This window comes from Salvelinus fontinalis, chromosome 23 (assembly GCF_029448725.1).
Source record: "Salvelinus fontinalis isolate EN_2023a chromosome 23, ASM2944872v1, whole genome shotgun sequence".
Classification (NCBI taxonomy): domain Eukaryota; kingdom Metazoa; phylum Chordata; class Actinopteri; order Salmoniformes; family Salmonidae; genus Salvelinus; species Salvelinus fontinalis.
In genome coordinates, this window is record NC_074687.1 from 42,618,270 (window position 1) to 42,638,213 (window position 19,944).

Below are 19,944 nucleotides of genomic sequence, written 5' to 3' on the forward strand. Positions count from 1 at the left end.
GCTTTTAATTCTGGTCACAGTGAGCCACAGTATCAACAGACATGTTTTAATTAATTTGCATACATTTACTCTTGATATGTTTTTGTAATATTCAAAGTTGCTGTTTTCTTCACAATGCCAATCTCACACATGCATCTGAGTAAGCTATATTGTGTAAGACTTCACATCTTGAAGATCTTCTCTGAAGTACCAGTCACATTAAACATAGGAAGACTTCAAACAAGTAATGTGTGATTGAGGCTAAGCTGTAAAGGTTTAAGTGTACGTCATCTCTCGTGGACAGACTACGTAAACATAAATGGTGCCGTAGATCTGTCACGATACAACGGGATGCGTGAGATATCCAGCAGCATTAGTTCCGGAGCGGATTTAACACCATTGCTCTTAGGACCTGCATTCGCCTGTAAACATTTCCCGTACAAGTCAGATGAGTATTTCCCACCTACACGGTGGGATTGAAGTTTGACGTCGGAAGTCGTCAGCTAGAGGAAGTCTCTGAGGAAACAAAGGTGAGGTTTGGATTCACTTAAAATGTACGAGTGAGCTGTCGCAAGCCACTGAAAATTAGGCCAGGGTTGGGGGTTGAGATAACGCTAGGGGCAGATAAAGACAGGATGAGGCAAAGTTGCTTATGGTGCCCCCCAATCTATATGGGAGGGGTGGAACCAAGCATTCTGGCTATTAGCTATATGAACTGGGCATTGTCTGTATGATTCAGACTCTCAGCTTAACAGTCAGTCAAGACTGGTGGACTGACGGTCTCATTATTGCAATAATGAATTGATATTAAATAAAGATGATTGTTTGACGAAATGACCAAGTCTCTCGCAGTACTTAATTTCCACGTCAATTATTACACTATTCTCCCTGTACACCAAGTCAGAACCATAGGATAAATAAAAGGGGCATATGAGCAGACAATGAAAGCTCTTACAATATTCAATGAATACATTTCTATAAAACAGGCTATAGGCTACGTGTGAACCACCAAGTCAGAACGGTAGGTGAAATGAATAACAATGACAAGCTTCAAATGACAATTAAATGACAATTAAGAGTAAAGGGACCAAATTACTAGGGTGAGGCACATGGGCAACAATCAGCTAACTACACAACATACACTTAGTATTACTTTATTAGCTACTGTATACATATCTCCCTGGTATATTACATAATTTATGAAGCACCATACAATACATTTTTGGACTCACCTTGCTGTGTTCACTTGAACAGGAAGGTGGCGCAGCGGTCCTTCGTGAGCAAATTTTGTCATCAGTCTGGCAGTCTCTGGTTTGATGGTGCTTTCAAGATGACTGGGAACTCTGGAAAAAAACAAGGTCAAATCATGATGACATTGGAGCTCTAGAAAGAGGCCCGAGTTCCCGACTTGCAATACCGAGTTGGATTGGATGACCGTTCAATTCCCGAGTTCCCAGCTGTCTTGAACTCACTGAAGTCAGATTTCCAAGTTTCCAGTTGTATGCCGCTATTGTTAGCTAGCCACAAAGAATTGTTAGCTAGCTACCCACAAATAATTTACATCTACCTTGACTTACTATGGGCTTGTAACCTATGCACTCTACAGTGGATATTGTAGGCAGGTAACCATGCCTAAATTAACATATCATGTATTTATTAACCCTCTGGTAGCACTTGAGCATGTACTTTAAGTTGTGTCCCCTTGGCAGTGTTCAGGGTTGAGTTCAGTAGGGCAGATGGTATCAAAACGTTTTGCCACAGAAAATGAAAATCTGTTATTATGAGACAAATTCAGGTAGTACCTCCCTGGTTTAATTTGTTTCTAAACATTTTCTCCCTACTAAATGTGACCCAGGTAGAGGTGAGGTGGCAGGCTGCCGTCACTCTATGGACTTTGGTAGGACACACCATGAAATGGCAGAGCACATCGGCTACAACTTCATCCTGGAGCTCCTCCTCTCCTCCTCGCGACAGGGTTCAATATGTCGGTACATTCCTTGAACTCCAATTCTAACACTTGTTTTAAATGCCACCCCTCTGTACTTGCCAGGATTTTCACGCAAAATAAGTTTCTTCCACCAAGGTCATCTTTCTTAAAAGAGGACTCCCCGGCAAAGCAAAGGTTAAATGACACTCATCAGTTCATGGACTGAGTTGGCTCGCTAACAAGCTAACGTCAAGCTTTTCCAGACAACATTTAATTCGCTCAGGGGGATGACCTCTAGGGATCGATGAAACGTAACACAGAGCGCCGTAAAACAACGTTACTTCCATGTGCCGTTGACAGGCGATGCAGATAAATGATTGACTGTATTGTGGACATGCACCCTGAGATTTGTGCTGGAACGAGGCCTGCCTCTGTTACCGCAAGTCAAGCCACCTCCTGCCTCCAGACGGCTTTCCTCTGCTAGACTCATCACCCCCAGCCAGAGCACAGGAAGGCATGTAGTCAGGAAGTCTACCTTGAAAAGAAGAGGAACACAATCCTAAACAATACTGACTGTTACAAATGTTTCAATAGCCTAAAGTTGATTAGGAAGAACTGGGGTATCAATTAAAATGGGATGAGTGTTCACTGTTTTGTTGTGTTTCCAAATGCTTACTTCTGACTCCATGAATAAATGTGTTCCTGTATTTTTCCCTGTAACATGGCAACAGCCTCTAGTCTTCCCTCGGGTCCTCTGTCTGTCACACACACGTCTACAGAGAATCTGTACAGCAGCATCTGAAATAGTAGCTGTCCAGACAAGACAACAGATGGTTCTTTCATTCCAGCCTTCTTTTCCACAATAAATGTCTGTTCTCTTAATTAGAAACAAAATTAGGTTAACGATGTGGAAATGGTAACTTAATGTGAATTTGGTCAGGTTGTCCAAAAAGTTTTTAATATACAGCTTGAAATTTAGGTAACACTTTACTTGAACCCTCTTACACAAGTTCTACATAACGCCATCCTAGTAATGACAGAACAGTCATGACAGGTGATGTCATCTTATTGGCCTAGGGACTAACTTTACACTATGCTATCCCATTGTTATTAGGGTCAGGTAATTGGCAAGGCATTACACTAGCGAACTAGCTACCCTGATCATATTTTCCTTGACAGTTTCATGAGCTGACATCAACTTATACCCTCATCCTGTCATCTTCACACTGATGGTCACCACTGCTGGCCGATATGCAACAAAGGCATCACTCACATCCCACAACTGCCACCAGTTGTCAAATGTTGTGTGGTGGTGTTAGATATAGTCAGGCCAGAGAGGGCCCTTACGTAGCCCTTATGAAATAATTAAAGTCACGATTTACCTACGATTCGTGTTGGTAAAGTGTAACCAAATAGTATTGTGTTACAGGCTGCCAGGCAGTTATAGCGCAATCTGAGCCACCTGGACAGGACGTGTAAAGAAAGAGTTCCACCACTGGTTCGTCTACTACGGGTGTCCTGGACAACTAAGAGAACCCTCCTCAGTGTTATACGAGCCCTGGGCATCCTGTGTATTGGTACGCACTGTTGAAGTCGGAAGTTTACATACACTTGTTGTAAACAAACTTTAGTTTTGGCAAGTCGTTTAGGACATCTACTTGTGCATGACAAGTCATTTTTGCAACAGTTTTTTACAGATTATTTCACTTAATCAAAATTCCAGTGGGTCAGAAGTTTACATCCACTAAGTTGACTGTGCCTTTACACAGATTGGAGGATTCCAGAAAATGATGTCATGGCTTTAGAAGCTTCTGATAGACTAATTGACATAATTTGAGTCAATTGGGGTTGTACCTGTGGATGTATTTCAAGGCCTACCTTCAAACTCAGTGCCTCTTTGCTTGACATCATGGGGAAATCAAAAGAAATCAGCCAAGACTTGTATGCCTTCATAATCTGGTTCATCATTGTGAGCAATTTCCAAACGCCTGAATGTACCATGTTCATCTGTACAAACAATAGTACGCAAGTATAAACACCATGGGACCACATAGCCGCCATACCGCTCAGGAAGTAGACTCGTTCTGTCTCCTAGAGATGAACGTACTTTAGTGCGAAAAGTGCAAATCAATCCCAGAAGAACAGCAAAGGACCTTGTGAAGATGCTGGAGGAAACAGGTACAAAAGTATCTATATCCACAGTAAAACGAGTCCTATAACGACAGCAAGGAAGAAGCCACTGCTCCAAAACCACCATAAAAAGCAGGACTATGATTTGCAACTGCACATGGGGAGAAAGATTGTACTTTTTGGAGAAATGTCCTCTGGTCTGATGAAACAAAAATATAACTGTTTTGCAATAATGACCATCGTTATGTTTGGAGGAAAAAGGGGGAAGCTTGATAGCCAGAGAACACCATCCCAACCGTGAAACACGGGTGGCAGCATCATGTTGTGGGGGTGCTTTGCTGCAGGACGGACTAGTGCACTTCACAAAATAGATGGCATCATGAGGTATGAAAATTATGTGGACGTATTGAAGCAACATCTCAAAAAATCAGTCAGGAAGTTAAAGCTTGGTCGCAAATAGGTCTTCCAAATGGACAATGACCTCAAGCATACTTCCAAAGTTGTGGCAAAATGGCTTCAGGACAACAAAGTCAAGGTATTGGAGTGGCCACCACAAAACCCTCACAAAGGTATCAGAGTTGCAAAGCCTCCTTGAGGCCTACAAAACCTGACTCACTCAACCAGCTCTGTCAGGTGGAATGGGCCAAAATTCACCCTACTTATTGTGGGACGCTTGTGGAAGGCTACCAGAAACATTTGACTCAAGTTAAACCATTTAAAGGCAATGCCACCAAATACTAATTGAGTGTATGTGAACTTCTGACCCACTGGGAATGTGATGAAAGAAATAAAAGCTCAAATCAAATGTATTCATATAGCCCTTCTTACATCAGTTGATATCTCAAAGTGCTGTACAGAAACCCAGCCTAAAACAACAAACAGCAAGCAATGCGGGTGTAGAAGCACGGTGGCTAGGAAAGACTCCCTAGAAAGGCCAAAACCTAGGAAGAAACCTAGAGAGGAACCAGGCTATGAGGGGTGGCCAGTCCTCTTCTGGCTGTGCCGGTGGAGATTATAACAGAACATGGCCAAGATGTTCAAATGTTCATAAATGACCAGCATGGTCAAATAATAATAATCACAGTAGTTGTCGAGGATGCAGCAAGTCAGCACCTCAGGAGTAAATGTCAGTTGGCTTTTCATAGCCGATCATTAAGAGTATCTCTACCGCTCCTGCTGTCTCTAGAGAGTTGAAAACAGCAGGTCTGGGACAGGTAGCACGTCCGGTGAACAGGTCAGGGTTCCATAGCCACAGGTAGAACAGTTGAAACTGGAGCAGCAGCACGGCCAGGTGGACTGGGGACAGCAAGGAGTCACCATGCCAGGTAGTCCTGAGGCATGGTCCTAGGGCTCAGGTCCTCCGAGAGAGAAAGAAAGAATTAGAGAGAACATACTTAAATTCACACAGGACACCGGATAAGACAGGAGAAGAACTCCAGATATAACAAACTGACCCTAGCCCCCCGACATAAACTACTGCAGCATAAATACTGGAGGCTGAGACAGGAGGGGTCAGGAGACACTGTGGCCCCATCCGATGATATCCCCGGACAGGGCCAAACAGGAAGGATAACCCCAACCACTTTGCCAAAGCACAGCCCCCACACCACTAGAGGGATCTCTTCAACCACCAACTTACCATCGTGAGACAAGACCGAGTATAGCAGTATAGCCCACAAAATAAATTATTCTCTACCATTATTCTGACATTTCGCAATCTTAAAATAAAGTGGTGATTCTAACTGACCTAAGACAGGGAATTTTTACTAGGATTAAATGTCAGGAATTGTGAAAAACTGAGTTTAAATGTATTTGGCTAAGGTGTATGTAAACTTCCGACTTCAACTGCACATCCTCAGCAAGGCTCAATCTCATTTTGAGAAACAGTACATTCACTCAAAGGTTTTGCAGAAGTCATACATTGGTATGAATGGGAGATTTGAGCAACCGTTTGTCATGTTATTACTTAACTATTTTGCCCATTACTGTTGTAACAGTGCTAGAGTAATAACATGGCTTTCAGAATTGACTTGGAAACAGGTCACAGTATACAAGCTAATAATATACCAATGCCAGAGGAGCTGGACAGCCAACCCCAAGGTTAGGCTGTGGGGGACAGCCTACCCTGGATTCATTAAGGGTGGATGAAGACAGCCAGCGTCCCCAGCAAAGACAGTGACCCTGGAGGTCAGTCTGGGATCTAGCCTGACTGGGAACCAGCTTAAAGTAGTGATCTTGTGATTCAGGGACTGAACACAGAGAACCATTCTATTTATGTTCAAGATTAATATATTACATTATATTATTAATGGGAAAGAGTGACTTAATATATAGGAAGTCGGTTGAATAATAAAACAAAATGAAACACCCAATAACATAGTATGGAGTCATTTCTGCTAGGATATCAAAAGTTTAATCATAAATGGTGAGAAAAATGTGTTGTCAGTGTTGGACAGGATGCCCTTTCCTTCCTTCAGTCTCAATTCCATTCCTGAAATAAATCAAATAAAGAGTAGGTGGATGCCTTGGATTCCAAAGCCATATTTTCATATCCAAAATAACAAATAGTCTTCTACATACCATGCAATCATGACTCCATTTTTAGTACATAACTTGGATGGAGGACAAAGCAAATGTAATTCAGTGGCATCTGTGACCATCTTCAAAGCCTTAACTGGTTACTGGCAAGTCCTCCTGACATCACCTAATAGAGCAAAACCTTTAGGAAAACAGACTTGAGTGTTTGTAGAAATATACCTTTGGTCCAAAAGGAGATCATCAATACAGTATGGTGAATTCGATCTCGAGAGCTATGAACCCACTATCCAATTATGGGATGAATTCACTCACCAGGGTTGAATTGCAGGAAGGCAGAAGGCCTTATAGAACAAAATGGCACGATGTGTGCACTTTGCAATGTGAGAGTCCACTGTGTAGCGGCAGCTATATCATTCACACATACAACAAAGTCCCCTGCTCCAGACCTTGTATGAAACAAAAAAACACGGTTGATGCATTTTTCACACTTAATTTAAATGACCTGATTCAATGTGTCGACCAGGGAAAGGTTATGATATTAATATCTTTGACTTATTTATTACCTTCCTCTTTTTTCTGTATTGACATTGTGACCTGATTTTGCAGAAGAGCAAAGAATAAGTTACAGTCATAGTCTGCTCCCACTGGTGGCTTGAAGAGAAACGTCGACCTGTCTCCATCTTAAGCCAGAAGCTGTATCGCTTGACCCCCACTTATCGTGGATCACTTTGGGTGTTTGATGAGTGACAGACATCTTGCCACCTGTGAATGAACAAAGGTCACAAATTCAAGGCCAAGAAAACCCACCGGCCTCTGGCAAGTGTTTTCTTAAAGGTAGACTCATGACCTTGTCTATAGTGTCCCATGGAGCGTCATCCAGTGTTTGACCCAGTAGAAGAAAGTCGCTGATTCCTTGGGCCAGAGCCAGGAGAGTGACCTCAGAGACCAGGAGGACAAGACCACTGGTTGGAGCATCCTGACCATCAGGACATGGGCCTCCATGTGGTGGATGAAGTGCTTCTGCTGTTGCTTTACAAAGCTCAGGCTGAAGTCCAGACAAGATTATACCCACCTCTTTTGTGAATGAAGAGATTCTCCAAGGATTAAGCCTTTTTTTTTTTTTTTAAATCCACTACAGCCACACCTGTCTCGTCACTGCCACGAACAAGCCTGGAACTCATTGCTACTCTAAAAGCACATTTCCATAAATGCTTGAGTATAAACATAGGTGGGCCCTGTGGAGCTGAATTTTTAAATGCAAACATTTTTCACTGTAACAGAAGTTCCTGCATTAGCCAAAATACATATCCATAGAAAATCATCAAAATCTAAGATTATGGATAATACTGACAAGATACTCGTCTCTCCGCAGAGACAAAAGGAGTTGTCTACAGTGGGACGTGGACTGTCAAACTCCCGCCTATTCCTCTCTTTGGATTGGTGGATGTCTCATTTTAATACATTTTTAAATATTCAAATGAGCGTTGTTGACGTCTACTGCTTGTATTCAATGGCGAGAGATGCTATGCTACTAGCCTCATGTCATGAATATGCATAGCCATCTCAAGACAACCCCGATAGTGTTTTTTCAAAGTTACCAGGATGTCACGTGTCCTACTTATATCAGCACACTTGTAACAACCTAAGCATTACGAAACTATTCAAGCTAAAAAAAACTCATGTAGCAAATAAGCCATACAATTTTTGTTGACCAAATTCGACACTCATTGACCTCCATACAGAAACTCAACTCCACCTGCTGGAGAAGACAGATTTTTGGCTGAGTTGAGCCTCTCGCCTCTCAGCAAAAATGGAAGCAGTGTAGCTACCCAATGGACACACACTAGTTGAATCAATGTTATTTCCACGTCATTTCAATTCAATTACGTTTAACCAACGTGGAATAGACGTTGAATTGACATCTGTGCCCAGTGGGTACCAAAACTTGATTATTGAAGTCTGACAACAATACCGTTGTCCCAAAAGCTGAAGTTGCAATACTGAGAAATGGTTTTTGCATGGAGCTCCACGACCTTTAAGATTGTGAACTCAGGCCATTTACCATTGAGGGAAAAAAAAGTGTCAGTTCCTGTGACTCTCCCATAGACACCAATGCAATAGCAGTTGGGTCTGGTCTACTTTGGCTGCATTTAGACAGGCAGCCCAATTCTGATATATATATTTTTTTACCAATCAGATCAGCTCTGAAAAAGATCTGATGTGATTGGTCAAAAGACCAATTATTGGAAAAAATATCCAGATTGGGATGCCTGTCTAAACGCATGCTTTGTTAATTTGCCTTTTCTCAATTGGATTTGCTTAAACTCCTGCATCCTCTCTGGCCTCCTTTTGAAATAGGTCAAAGGTAATTGAGGAGAGGCTGCAAGGAGAGGGAGTGGAATGAAATGAGACTATTCTCCAATCATGCATCATCAGGCAAATTACATTTACAGGGTAGAATCACAAAATAAATGTATACCTTTCTAAAGACAAATAAAGATAGTTGTGCAACACATTTTATATATAAAAGGACACGTTAAAAAAAAATGTTAGCATGCTTTTCTCCTTCGAGAAAACAGTGGTAGATTTCAAAACTCTTCCATGAATGACTCCGGTAGGATACACTTGTGCTTCCTCACCAAAAGGAGGCTATCGAGGATGGGATGAGGGTCTTCCATTTGTCACTAACGACTTGACACTCCGGGACCACATACCGGGTTCTGGGTCACGGAGGAGGGTGGAGGACGGACTTTGGCCCAAATGAGAAAAGGCCAAAGGCCATTGGCCTTTTATCAATTAGATTTCCTCGACTCCTGGGTCTTCTCTCAGTCCTCTCTCTCCCCCTTTTGAAAAAGGTCAAAGGTAATCAAGGAGAGTGAATGTGGAAGGAAAATGTGCTTGTTTGAAATGAGATGGTCCTTCTCTACTCGCGCATCATTAGGTAAATGACGTTTGCAGGGGTGGATTTCAAAATACATGTGTAAAGTGATTAAAACAAATTAAGTTAGTTGTGCAATACATTTTATAGATAAAAGCAAAATGCTACTTATTGTTTTAAACGTTTGCATGTTTTTCTCCTCTGACAAAACAAAAGCTGATTCAAAGTGGGTGTGGCAGGACGGAATACGGTCTTTTGTCCAAACGAGAATTTCCCATAGAAACAGAAAAAAACAAGGGAGTGGGACAGTATGTCTCGCTTCCTCGGTCTCTGACACGTGTACTGGTTTCCACTAGCTTCTATAGCCACAAATTGTGGTCTTAATGTAAGGTTAGGCATAAGTTTAAGGTTAAAATCCAATTTTATGAAGAGAAATTGTAGAAATGGCTGGGGTATATGACTTAGTGGCTATATTATACTGAGGTATAATAAGAACTGGAGATTACTTCCAAACGTATTTTTTTTTTAAAGGTAATAAACTCACGTTCGTTCGCATAGGTCAATTCATTGACTATCTATATCGGGTTGCATCCGGCTTATATGGACCAACATTACATGCGCACTAGCATTCAGTGCGCACAGGGAGCAACAACGTCATCATGTCATCCAAAAACATCAGACATTGGATGAATATAAAATGTTAATGGACGTGTTAAAGGATCAAAACCACAATGTACATTGGGTAAATTGTGACTGACTGATCTACAAATAATACATTAGTTATTTATGATGTAAGGTGATTTTTATACCAGTTTGCAGTTGCATTCAGTCGTTTTGGTTCTCTCGGACACTGCCATTTTTTATTTTTTATTTCACCTTTATTTAACCAGGTAAGCTAGTTGAGAACAAGTTCTCATTTACAACTGCGACCTGGCCAAGATAAAGCATAGCAGTGTGAACAGACAACACATTATCTTCAGCTGTGACTGATAAAATAAAATGGCCTCAGCAACAGTTATTTGAATAATTCAATGGATGTTTTGTGCACAAAAGGTGATGACTAAAGTGTCTTATTAGGATTTTTCAAATCTGACTTCGCTATGTGGCGGTGTATGGAAATGGTCTTTCTGGGTCAGACTCCAGTTAAACTGTAGTACCACAGCATAACTATAGGAGCAGTGGAAAACGTGCTTCTAGACGGGACCCCGGCCCCTTCATAGAAGCTAGTGACGTCCCGGGTACTTTGGTCATGGCTAGACGGTATCCAGCTTAAATACATTGATTTGACAAAAGCTAACACTTTTTTATTAACCTTAACGCAATTCTCCTAACCTGCTGCACAAATTCTAACCTGCTACGACCATGTACTTATTATACTTGTGAGGAGCTTTGTGTCACATGAAAATAATTCCTCCATGAAACCACAAATAACACTAATCTAACGTTAGGTTTATGATTTGAGAAATATGAAGAACATTTTAAAAGTTTTTTCCGATATTAAAATAATCCCTTTGATTTAAAATAAGTACATTTTATGAATCTAGGAAACAAAGCTGTGGGTGGCTATGAAGATTGATAGCCTTTGTTTCAGGGGGATATAATATGCAGTCGGAACATCAACAAGCATGGATGGAAAGGGAGAGCTAGCTCCACGTATCTGAAATCTGTCACGTTTTACACTTCTAATCAAAGCTGGTCAACAAGGTAATTTTAATTAATCAATCGGTAATGTTAAGTATACACTGCCAGTATTTTTTTCGCATGCGCTGAAACAACCTTACATCTCTGCGCCACTACATCCAATGTTTATCTTCTTGTAAACATTTGGTCTGTATCCGAGTTGTGTTTCGTCCTAATTTTTAACAGAGGTGCTTTGAAATGGAGCCACAACCCAAACGCAGAAAAGAATATGAGTGTGACATCGACTCCTGGGTTGCTTACCCTGTGCTGTCCAACGAGCAGTCACAAGACATTGAGCTAATCGAGGCCTTTGCAGCTCCCATCATCAACAAGAAAGAAACCTCTCGTTTGATCAAGGAGTTGGCCAAAGTATACCCATTACCTGGACTTCAGCACATCAAGAGAGTACGGTCATGCAAGGATAAGGGCAGCCCTCACCCTCTGGAGGTCATTGTATGCCTTGCCAGTGATGCACAAGTCATTGACCGCAGTGAGGAGCTGCACATATCTGATCTGTCGTCCTCCAGTAGATTAAACTGTGAAGGTCTAGGAGACCCTTTCCTGGTCAAGATACCAGCATGCCCTCCTTTGACCAGACCACAGTTTGAGCAGGCCAGCAAACACTGGCCCACCTCCTTTCACGAGGACAAACAGGTGACTGTGGCCCTGAGGGGCCAGCTGTTCACCTCTTCTCAGAAATCAAAGATGCAGGAGTACATGATGGCTGCTGTGGCTGCAGCCAGAGCGGGGCAGGATTGTGGCATGGAGGCTGTGGGGGCTGCGGTCGTTGACCCAGAGGCAGAGAGGATCCTCGCTGTGGGACATGACTGCCGGCAAGGCGGTCACCCACTTCATCACGCCATCATGGTCTGCATTGACCTTGTGGCACGTGGGCAGGGGGGTGGGGCCTACACCTATGACAAGTACCTCGCCTGCCAGTCTGTTTTGCCCTATTCCTCACCCTCTCAAAAACAGGGCGCCACCACCATGACAACCTGTGGGGTTGTGCAGGATGGGGACAGTGCAGAGGAGAGCGGTGAGCCATACATCTGCACCGGGTACGACTTGTATGTTACTCGAGAGCCTTGTGTTATGTGTGCCATGGCGCTAGTCCATTCTAGGATAGGCAGAGTCTTCTATGGAACATCCTCTATCGATGGGGCATTTGGGACTAAATATAAAATCCACGCTCAAAAAGATCTGAATCACCGCTTTGAAGTTTTCAAAGGAGTCTTGGACCAACAGTGTTCAGACCTTAACAGGCCAGTACACTATATCAAAATGAATTCTTAAAAAAGGTTCACAATTGTTACAGGAACGCTAGACCATTATAAACGGATGAATCTCGTGTCAGACTACTTGGCACACGCGGTTGATGAATGAGACTAGATCAATGTGTGAATTACATAGGTAACATTTTACCTTCTAGAAGATTTTGGATTACATAAACACATTTTAATGTTTTACTTTGTTACTGTGTAAAATTCAATGCAATAAAGTTTTGGCCACTTTGTGACAGCAAGCTTTCACAGCTAGTTTTATTGCTCATCGTCAATATGGTTCCCATTCATTTCCCACGAGTTTTCATCCAGTTAAGACATACATGCTGCTTTCAGGGCATAAATGTTTTAATGATGTTATGTACAAGGGCTGACAAAGCTCCAAGAATACCCTGGAGAAGCCATAACCAAGCAAAAACAGGACTAGCTGTCTTAATAGTAGCCTCCAGGAGATATTCATATCCTAAACATCGACATGAATATACAGGCAACTGCCAAAATAAAAGGAAACACCAACATAAAGTGTCTTTAAAAGGGCGTTGTGCCACCATGCCCCACTTTCCACAATTATGCTTCCGGAACTGACACAGCCACTTGGTTTTAGCATGCAAATTTCAACAAAATGCTCGTCAAGTGGAATAGGTACAAAAATCTCCAGGGTGAACCATTCATTCAAAAGACTAGAAATTGTAACAAAAAAGTGATATGGAAGAAAAGTCAAGGGTACAAGACTGCACATACCAGTTAGGGGGCAAACAAACTACTCATCCCATACAGCAGTGCGGCCCGTTTCATCCAATCGGAGCAGATGAAATTCACATGACCACTGGAATCTTTCCTTGTAAAATTAGAAAAACATGCCGGTTGTTTGGCGAGGTGTTTCGTTTAACAATTTCTGTTAGCTAACGGAGTTGCCATACATTGTACTAAAATAAACCATGAGATCTGTTAGTAAGATCACAGGATCAGCAGAACCGCTAAAACTTGTGGATAGTGTTGTTTTTGGTGCCCTTTGAAGCCAGGGACTGACATAAAAGCACAACTTCAACACAGAGGTTGAAACATTCATAACCGATGGACACTACATCAACATACGAGTTATGCAATCTCAGGTGAAAATAGAACATCTACATTGCACAGTAATATTGCCATCACTAATATTTAACATCACCACGAGGATTGAGAAGCGATGCCATTCTTCCTGATAAATTCCATCATTTGGTGTTTTGATGGTGGAAAATGCTGTCTCAGGCGCCACTCCAGACTCTCCCAGAAGTGTTCAATTGAGTTGAGAGCTGGTGACACACACATACACACTTTAAACCACCTATGCTCCTTTGAGACCCCTCTTCAAAGTCACCGATCTTTTCTAGCCATGGTAGCTGAAATAATGGGAAACTGGCCATTTTACATGACCCTAATCATGAGATGTTAATTGCTTAATTAACTCCGGAACCACAGCTACACGGAAGCACCCACTTTCAATATACTTCACATCCCTCAAGTGTTTATTTTGGCAGTCATGTGTAGGTACATAGCCATAGCATAGACCTGTCTCAGTAAACAATTATCTGACAACACTTAACATCTTATGACAAATCATCTGATCTTCACATAAGACATGAACCTATACAGACAAACTATATACACTGCAAAAATGCCTGCCCTATATGATTAACAAGGATAAATTATTAATATACAAAGGAAATCATGCTAAATTAGTATTTCATATTGTTCAGGGGCCTCAAGTGTTGCATACACACAAAATATGCCCAAAATATGCATGCGCCAGAATTCACACAAGTTGGCATTAATAAAAATGTAACTTGATGTAATGTGCTTATCCTCACGCAAATTTTAGACCAGGGGTGTCAAACATACAGCCCACAAAGGTGGTCCCAGTAAAAACAAAAGCCACTCAATATACTTTAAAAAAAAAGACTAAAACCAAATCTAAACTAGAAATTATAATGAACCTATATTTATACAGTTTGACTGTCCAGCTCGATAATCATTGTGCAGTCAATGGACCTACATTCATAGTTTCTTGACTGTCCATCTCGCTAATAAATCACAAGACAGTCAGGGAGCATTAAATTCCAAAGACGATGAATATAGGACTTATGTTTTAGCTAATTTTGATGACAAGGAAATATAACATTTTCAGTGTGGCCCTCGAACTCGTTGAAAACCGAATGCTGACCCCGGGGCACAATTAGTTCGCCACTGCTGCTTTAGACCATGCGTACGCACAGTTTCTAGTGGTTTAAGTATTGCATTGTAAGAAGGCAAAAGTAGCCAAGTAGTGGCCTTGTGCAGGAATATATGATGACGCTCTTCTAACAAAAAAAGTTTTAAAAAACAAAACAGGTAGGCCTAGCTAAATATAAGATGCAATCATTTACCATTAGTGAGAAGAGCAAATATCCCTTTATTTGATCTAAAATAATTATAGAAATAGATTTATTCTTTACCTCAATTACATGACCATTGTAGAATAAATTCCTCACCTTTTCTGACTGATGGTTTCATACAAGTTAGGATAGGCTACCATTCATCCCATCTCTCGTTTAATTGGACCCACTTCACAGTAGTAAATAGATGAGCTACTTTAAGTATTTTGCTTTGTGATCTGTTCTTAAGTGCAGTTTAACGGTAGAGCAGAAGGTTCACCTCTTCCCGTTGACGTTTGTGAGATACGTCTGAATACTGTAATGTCAAATTCCGAGTAAACATTTCATTTATACACAACTATTGCAAAATAAATTGCTCACCTTTTCTGGCCATGATGAGGTCATTTTCCTGAAGCAGCCATACAACAAATTACCAACGCGCATCTCATTTAATTGGGCCTATTAATATAGGCGATAATCATTTCAAGTTTTTGCTCTATGCATCCGAAAGGGAGCGTGGTTTATAACATACAGTAGAATTTAACAGGTGAGCAGACAGGTTGATATTTTGCATTGAAGTGTGTGTAAGCTACCACTAAGTAGGTATTTCAAGCAGTCAGTTTCAGAACTCGTGGGCAGTGCACCATATTTAGATTAGGGGAAAAAGTAAATGCTAAACATGATTGAATTAATTCAATCTGTTTACAGGTCCACGACAATTAGCAAATGTTTGTCTTTCAGAAACAGTCAGATAGGCTACTGCAACTACCACTGCAAACGAAAACATTCGGCCAACACCTCCAAAAACATTTGATCAAGTTCGCCATTTCCAGATATGGTCTTGGCCTAATTCCAATACCTCCAAATTAAATAAGGGCGTTATTGTCACCATAAAAGGTGAATGATGGGCGTTTTTCAGGCTAAGTTATAATGCTTCACGTACGCAGTTTTACGACAGGTCTGATTTCTAGGGGGAAACATACGTATGATTGGCGTGTGCCAAGTTTATAAATCTCAATATTTGTGCGTTGCAGTCTTCAGAAATGGCGCATGCAGATATTTAGTGTAAAATTTACGCAACGGTTCTAATGCCCCAGTTTATTTTGAGTAATAAGATTGACACCCTTCTAGAAATTAAGTGTGTGTCAAACAATGAACCATAGGCCCCTACTTTTATGAAGAAATCATCTTTAAAAATACATCTGGTATTTTTAAGGCTTCCGGTAAAGAACAGAAAAATACATTGTGACAAGGAACGCAGTCCGTGTCACTGTGTGAAGTGAGAGCAAATAACAAAAAAACAGAACAAAAAAAGGCCCACGTTTGAAACCTGGGCCAGCCCAGGTCTATGCAGATCAAAAAATACAACATTAAATATTTACTTAAGTTAGTAATGCACATGGCATTCTCTCTCATTCTCCCACTAGTTTAACCTGACGTATCTAAACAATGAGTGACAATTGCACGTACTGTACTAGTACACACTCCAGTGGTACATAGTACATAGGGTTAACTATTCATCTTGCTATGAGGCAATAGCTCCTTTGAGAGTTGGTCACACACCACTGACCCTCAACACTCGGATTAATACTTGTTGATGCCAAAGATTCGGACTCCGTGTAGTTGTGGCAATTTGGGGATCAGCACGCTCAAAAGGGACGCAGTGTTTATGACAAAGTGTGTTGTGTCGTACTTTGTGTAGAAGCTTGCAAGAAAATATCTAGGGGGATAAAAACAAAAAAAAAATTAGCAAATGTGTCAATTAAAAAATATCTGCAACATGGTCAACAATTAGCATTTATAGGGCCGTTTTCCCAGTCACAAATGAAGCCTAGTCCGGGACTAAAACACAATCTCAATGGAAGACCTCCATTTAAGTGCTTTTCAGTCCAATACTTGGCTTAATCTGTGTCCAGGAAACCGCCCCATACGGTTTACAATTACTTCTGCACTGGATGCTAAATCGGTATCTAAAGCAAAAAATGTACAGAAATGTAACCTCTTATTCTAAATGACGGAAGGCTACGTACAAAATGATTGGGGAGATGGTGAAGAATTTTCTGGATGATGTAAACTGCACGCCGTAGTCCAACTGTTCCCAATGTGTCAGGAGCCGGGCTTTGCCTTGGTCTGGGGTCTCAAACGGAGTGCCTTTCACTGCATGCATGAAGACATACATCCCCTGGAAGACACAGACATACAGAGAATGAGTCCAAGTCTCAATGGTGAGTGACAGTCCACTAAGACAAGACAAACAAATCTTAAAGTAACAAATGGTGCCAGGGACTGAGGGTAGATGTTGCAGCACAGCTATGTGTCTTTTCGGTTACATGTCTTTTTCTTTTGATAAAAGAGAATTCATCCTTTCATGGGCCCATGTGGCTCAGTTGGTAGAGCAAGGCACTTGCAGCGCCAGGGTTATGGGGGACCAGTACGGAGAAGAAGAAAAAAAGTATGAAAAGTATGCACTAACGACTAAATTCCTCTGGATAAGAGCATCTGCTAAATGACTTTAATGTACACATTTAAAAGACAGAGCTGTGATAGCACCTGAACTGTATTTATGATAAGAAGCTGAGTGCAAGTGAAAACTGCTGACCAAAGCATGTCATAATTACCACAACACGGGACTGATACTTAAACTACTTGCTCATCAGTGGGACATGGGAGTTAGTATGTTCTGTGTATTCACTTAGTTTCTTTATAACACCTGGCACTGTGGACATGAGGTAATTTGAATGACCTCATGTCCTTAAATTTTGCTGGACCTCAGGAAGGCAGCAGCTAATGGGGATCCATAATAAATACAAATACATTCTAATAACAGGGTCTCTGAAATTGTTATTGATTTATCAGCTGAACTAGTATTTGCTGGCAAGCAACAAAAAATACAGGAAACAATAAGTTGCTGAACAAAAAAAAGTGCAGGATATTGTGGTCCCCTTTTAATGGCCTTCCTTATCGCTGTGATGCAGAAGACTTTACATACAATATGGGGACAGCAGCTAAACTTAGTGAGTGATGACATGCCAGTGACCTTGTTCCTTTATTAAAGGAATTCCGCTCAGAACAATGAGAGGCCAGTGCATTGAGGAAGCAGCAATGTCTAGGCACCAACTTTGAAGTATTTTTTTTTTTACCATGATATGGCTGAAAGTAAGGACAAACTGGTAATAATTAGGGCCGGGACGATACCGCAACACTCGTTAGTATTGTGGCAAGGAAACAAAACAAATTTAACTTCTTTAGGAAAACAGCCCTATTGTTGGAAACAAACATTGGTGTCATCCAAAGTCACATTTAATTTATTTTCCAAGCCATAGCACACAATATTTTACAGCAGGTTTTTAAAAAGGACCAACATTTGGTCTGTTTCGTGTCTTAATTGCAATACTGATATTGTCCCAAGTAATAAAAGCACTCAATGGGGTCAACACAAATGTATTCATGAGAAGAAAAATGACTTACAAAATTGTGTATAACATTTGTGAGAGTCCACACCACAGCTACACCAAAGAAGGGTATGCTCAAGAGCACAATGTGAAGCATTCCAACACCGAGGGCATAGGTGAGCCAGATCCCTCGACTGTTCATGACCCGAGTGTTGGGGTTCACCTCACTGTGCGCTACGCCAACATTCATTTTGTTTCTGTGAACAAGTGGATTATGTTATTGATGAATATGCATTATTCCTTTGAATAACTTAACACAAAAACGAGTCATTCAAAATGAACCCCAACAGGGAGCCATTTTCTTCAGGACTATAAAATAATTACTTGCTGCATTGCAATACACAAAAAGGTCATAGCCTCGAGGTAAAAGAAATTATTACGAACATGATCTGCTTATGTAGTACACTTTCACCTTTCTTGCACAACAATACCTACAGCTGTTTACAGGCAAATCAAATAAAGCTTTTCACAACATGACATGAGTAACCGATTTGGACTTCACTTGTCTTAGAGTTGCTTTTCAGACCATTGCTTGGTTTGAGATTGAAAGTTCGAGGTTGCGTCATACATTCTAAGATTTCTCAAGCTCTTGACAATGCTGGAAAAAAATACGCCTGTGGTTAAGTATGCATGTTTATATAGCTACTTTGTTGGTTAGCTTGTATCTCAGCCGTTTCGTGAAAGCGTGTAGCGTGTTCGTTTTCAAGCCTATAATGGGAAACCAAGCTATTCACGTGCAACTGTCCTAAGAAGGGAATGCATTCATAAGCAGCTGCACTGAGGCTCAGAAAAGTGCTGCAACAATGTTAGGCAACACTTGTGAACTTTATTTGAGACAGAAAATATCAAGGCACGAAAAGCAACTCACTAACGTTAGGTAGCAGACAGCTGCGTCAACATTAAACAACTTTCCAGAGCCAAGCCTGTGTGATCAGAAGTTAGCGACAACTTTCCCTAGATAAGTGTGATTCTTAAAAAAGGTAAATTCAACATTAACCCTGCCCTTAAACGGGGCTTGCTAGTTACCTATGCTAAGTGAGATGGCTTGTAATTCATTTACATTCATTGTATCATATTTCTAGCTAGTTAACTTATCGTAGATTACTTGGTATTATGTTCACATTTGTATAAGTTCCAGTTACTACTGATTCAGCCAAACTCCAGCTAATGTTAATAAGTCAAGTATGCGTGGAACACCAGTTGAATAGCTAGCTAGCCATGTTGGTGACAAGCTAGGAATATCTAGTTACTGTAACGTTAGATAGCTAGGTGACAACATTTGCATATCAATAGCTAGTGTTATCAACAACTTTAACGGTAAACACATAGATATGGCAATATACTTACTGGAGTACCTTGTTATGAACCTGTTTTTAAACGTGGCAGTGCAGAAGGCCAGTCTCCCCTAATCAACCGTGCTGTTGTTGACTGAACCTGCCCGCTAGCGACTAGTGAGCTATCTAGCTAACTTTGGAGCAGTTCTTCTTCTATGGTATAATGGCGGTCCACCAAAATTCGTTAGAGGTGCATGTCGCCACCTACTGTATGGGTGGTAAACTATAGGAAAACATCTATTGTAGAAGAAAAAAAGAAAAAAAAACATCACACTCCTTCAGTCACATTCCAATTCAAGTCACATCCCTACAAAGGCTCAGGGGCATGTGAGGGAGGATCCTCCTTTGACAGG

At 41.1% G+C, this 19,944-nt stretch overlaps 2 protein-coding genes across 4 annotated transcripts; one reads left to right on the forward strand and one right to left on the reverse strand.

Moving 5' to 3' along the window:
- Window positions 1-30: 30 nt before the first annotated feature.
- On the reverse strand, window positions 31-19,753 carry LOC129821366 (ORM1-like protein 1). 3 transcript variants are annotated; one of them, XM_055878978.1, is made up of 5 exons: window positions 19,605-19,753; window positions 18,274-18,454; window positions 16,836-16,987; window positions 1,212-1,322; window positions 31-495 (listed from the first exon to the last, which is right to left on the reverse strand). In XM_055878978.1, exons 2-5 carry the CDS (start codon window positions 18,445-18,447, stop codon window positions 483-485), a joined length of 450 nt encoding a protein of 149 aa, XP_055734953.1. In that variant the 5' UTR covers window positions 18,448-18,454; window positions 19,605-19,753; the 3' UTR covers window positions 31-482. The 3 variants fall into 3 exon arrangements, with proteins under 3 accessions (XP_055734953.1, XP_055734952.1, XP_055734950.1); XM_055878977.1 differs by lacking the exons at window positions 31-495; window positions 1,212-1,322 and adding an exon at window positions 13,900-16,525 and having other exon boundaries at window positions 19,613-19,749; XM_055878975.1 differs by lacking the exons at window positions 31-495; window positions 1,212-1,322 and adding an exon at window positions 13,900-16,525 and having other exon boundaries at window positions 19,605-19,747.
- On the forward strand, window positions 10,689-12,650 carry LOC129821365 (probable inactive tRNA-specific adenosine deaminase-like protein 3). The gene has a single exon (XM_055878974.1). It carries the CDS (start codon window positions 11,331-11,333, stop codon window positions 12,423-12,425), a length of 1,095 nt encoding a protein of 364 aa, XP_055734949.1. The 5' UTR covers window positions 10,689-11,330; the 3' UTR covers window positions 12,426-12,650.
- Window positions 19,754-19,944: the final 191 nt, after the last annotated feature.

What these genes read in the sequence shown, in the direction of transcription:
- LOC129821366 (XM_055878977.1), bottom strand. Translation starts at nt 18,447, where the DNA reads ATGAATGTTGGCGTAGCGCACAGTGAGGTGAACCCCAACACTCGGGTC. An exon ending in CAAATGTTATACACAATTTT is followed by an intron (nt 16,988 to 18,273) that starts GTAAGTCATTTT and finishes TGTGTCTTCCAG; the next exon opens with GGGATGTATGTCTTCATGCA. An exon ending in ACCATCTCCCCAATCATTTT is followed by an intron (nt 16,526 to 16,835) that starts GTACGTAGCCTT and finishes TTATCCCCCTAG; the next exon opens with ATATTTTCTTGCAAGCTTCT.
- LOC129821365 (XM_055878974.1), top strand. Translation starts at nt 11,331, where the DNA reads ATGGAGCCACAACCCAAACGCAGAAAAGAATATGAGTGTGACATCGAC.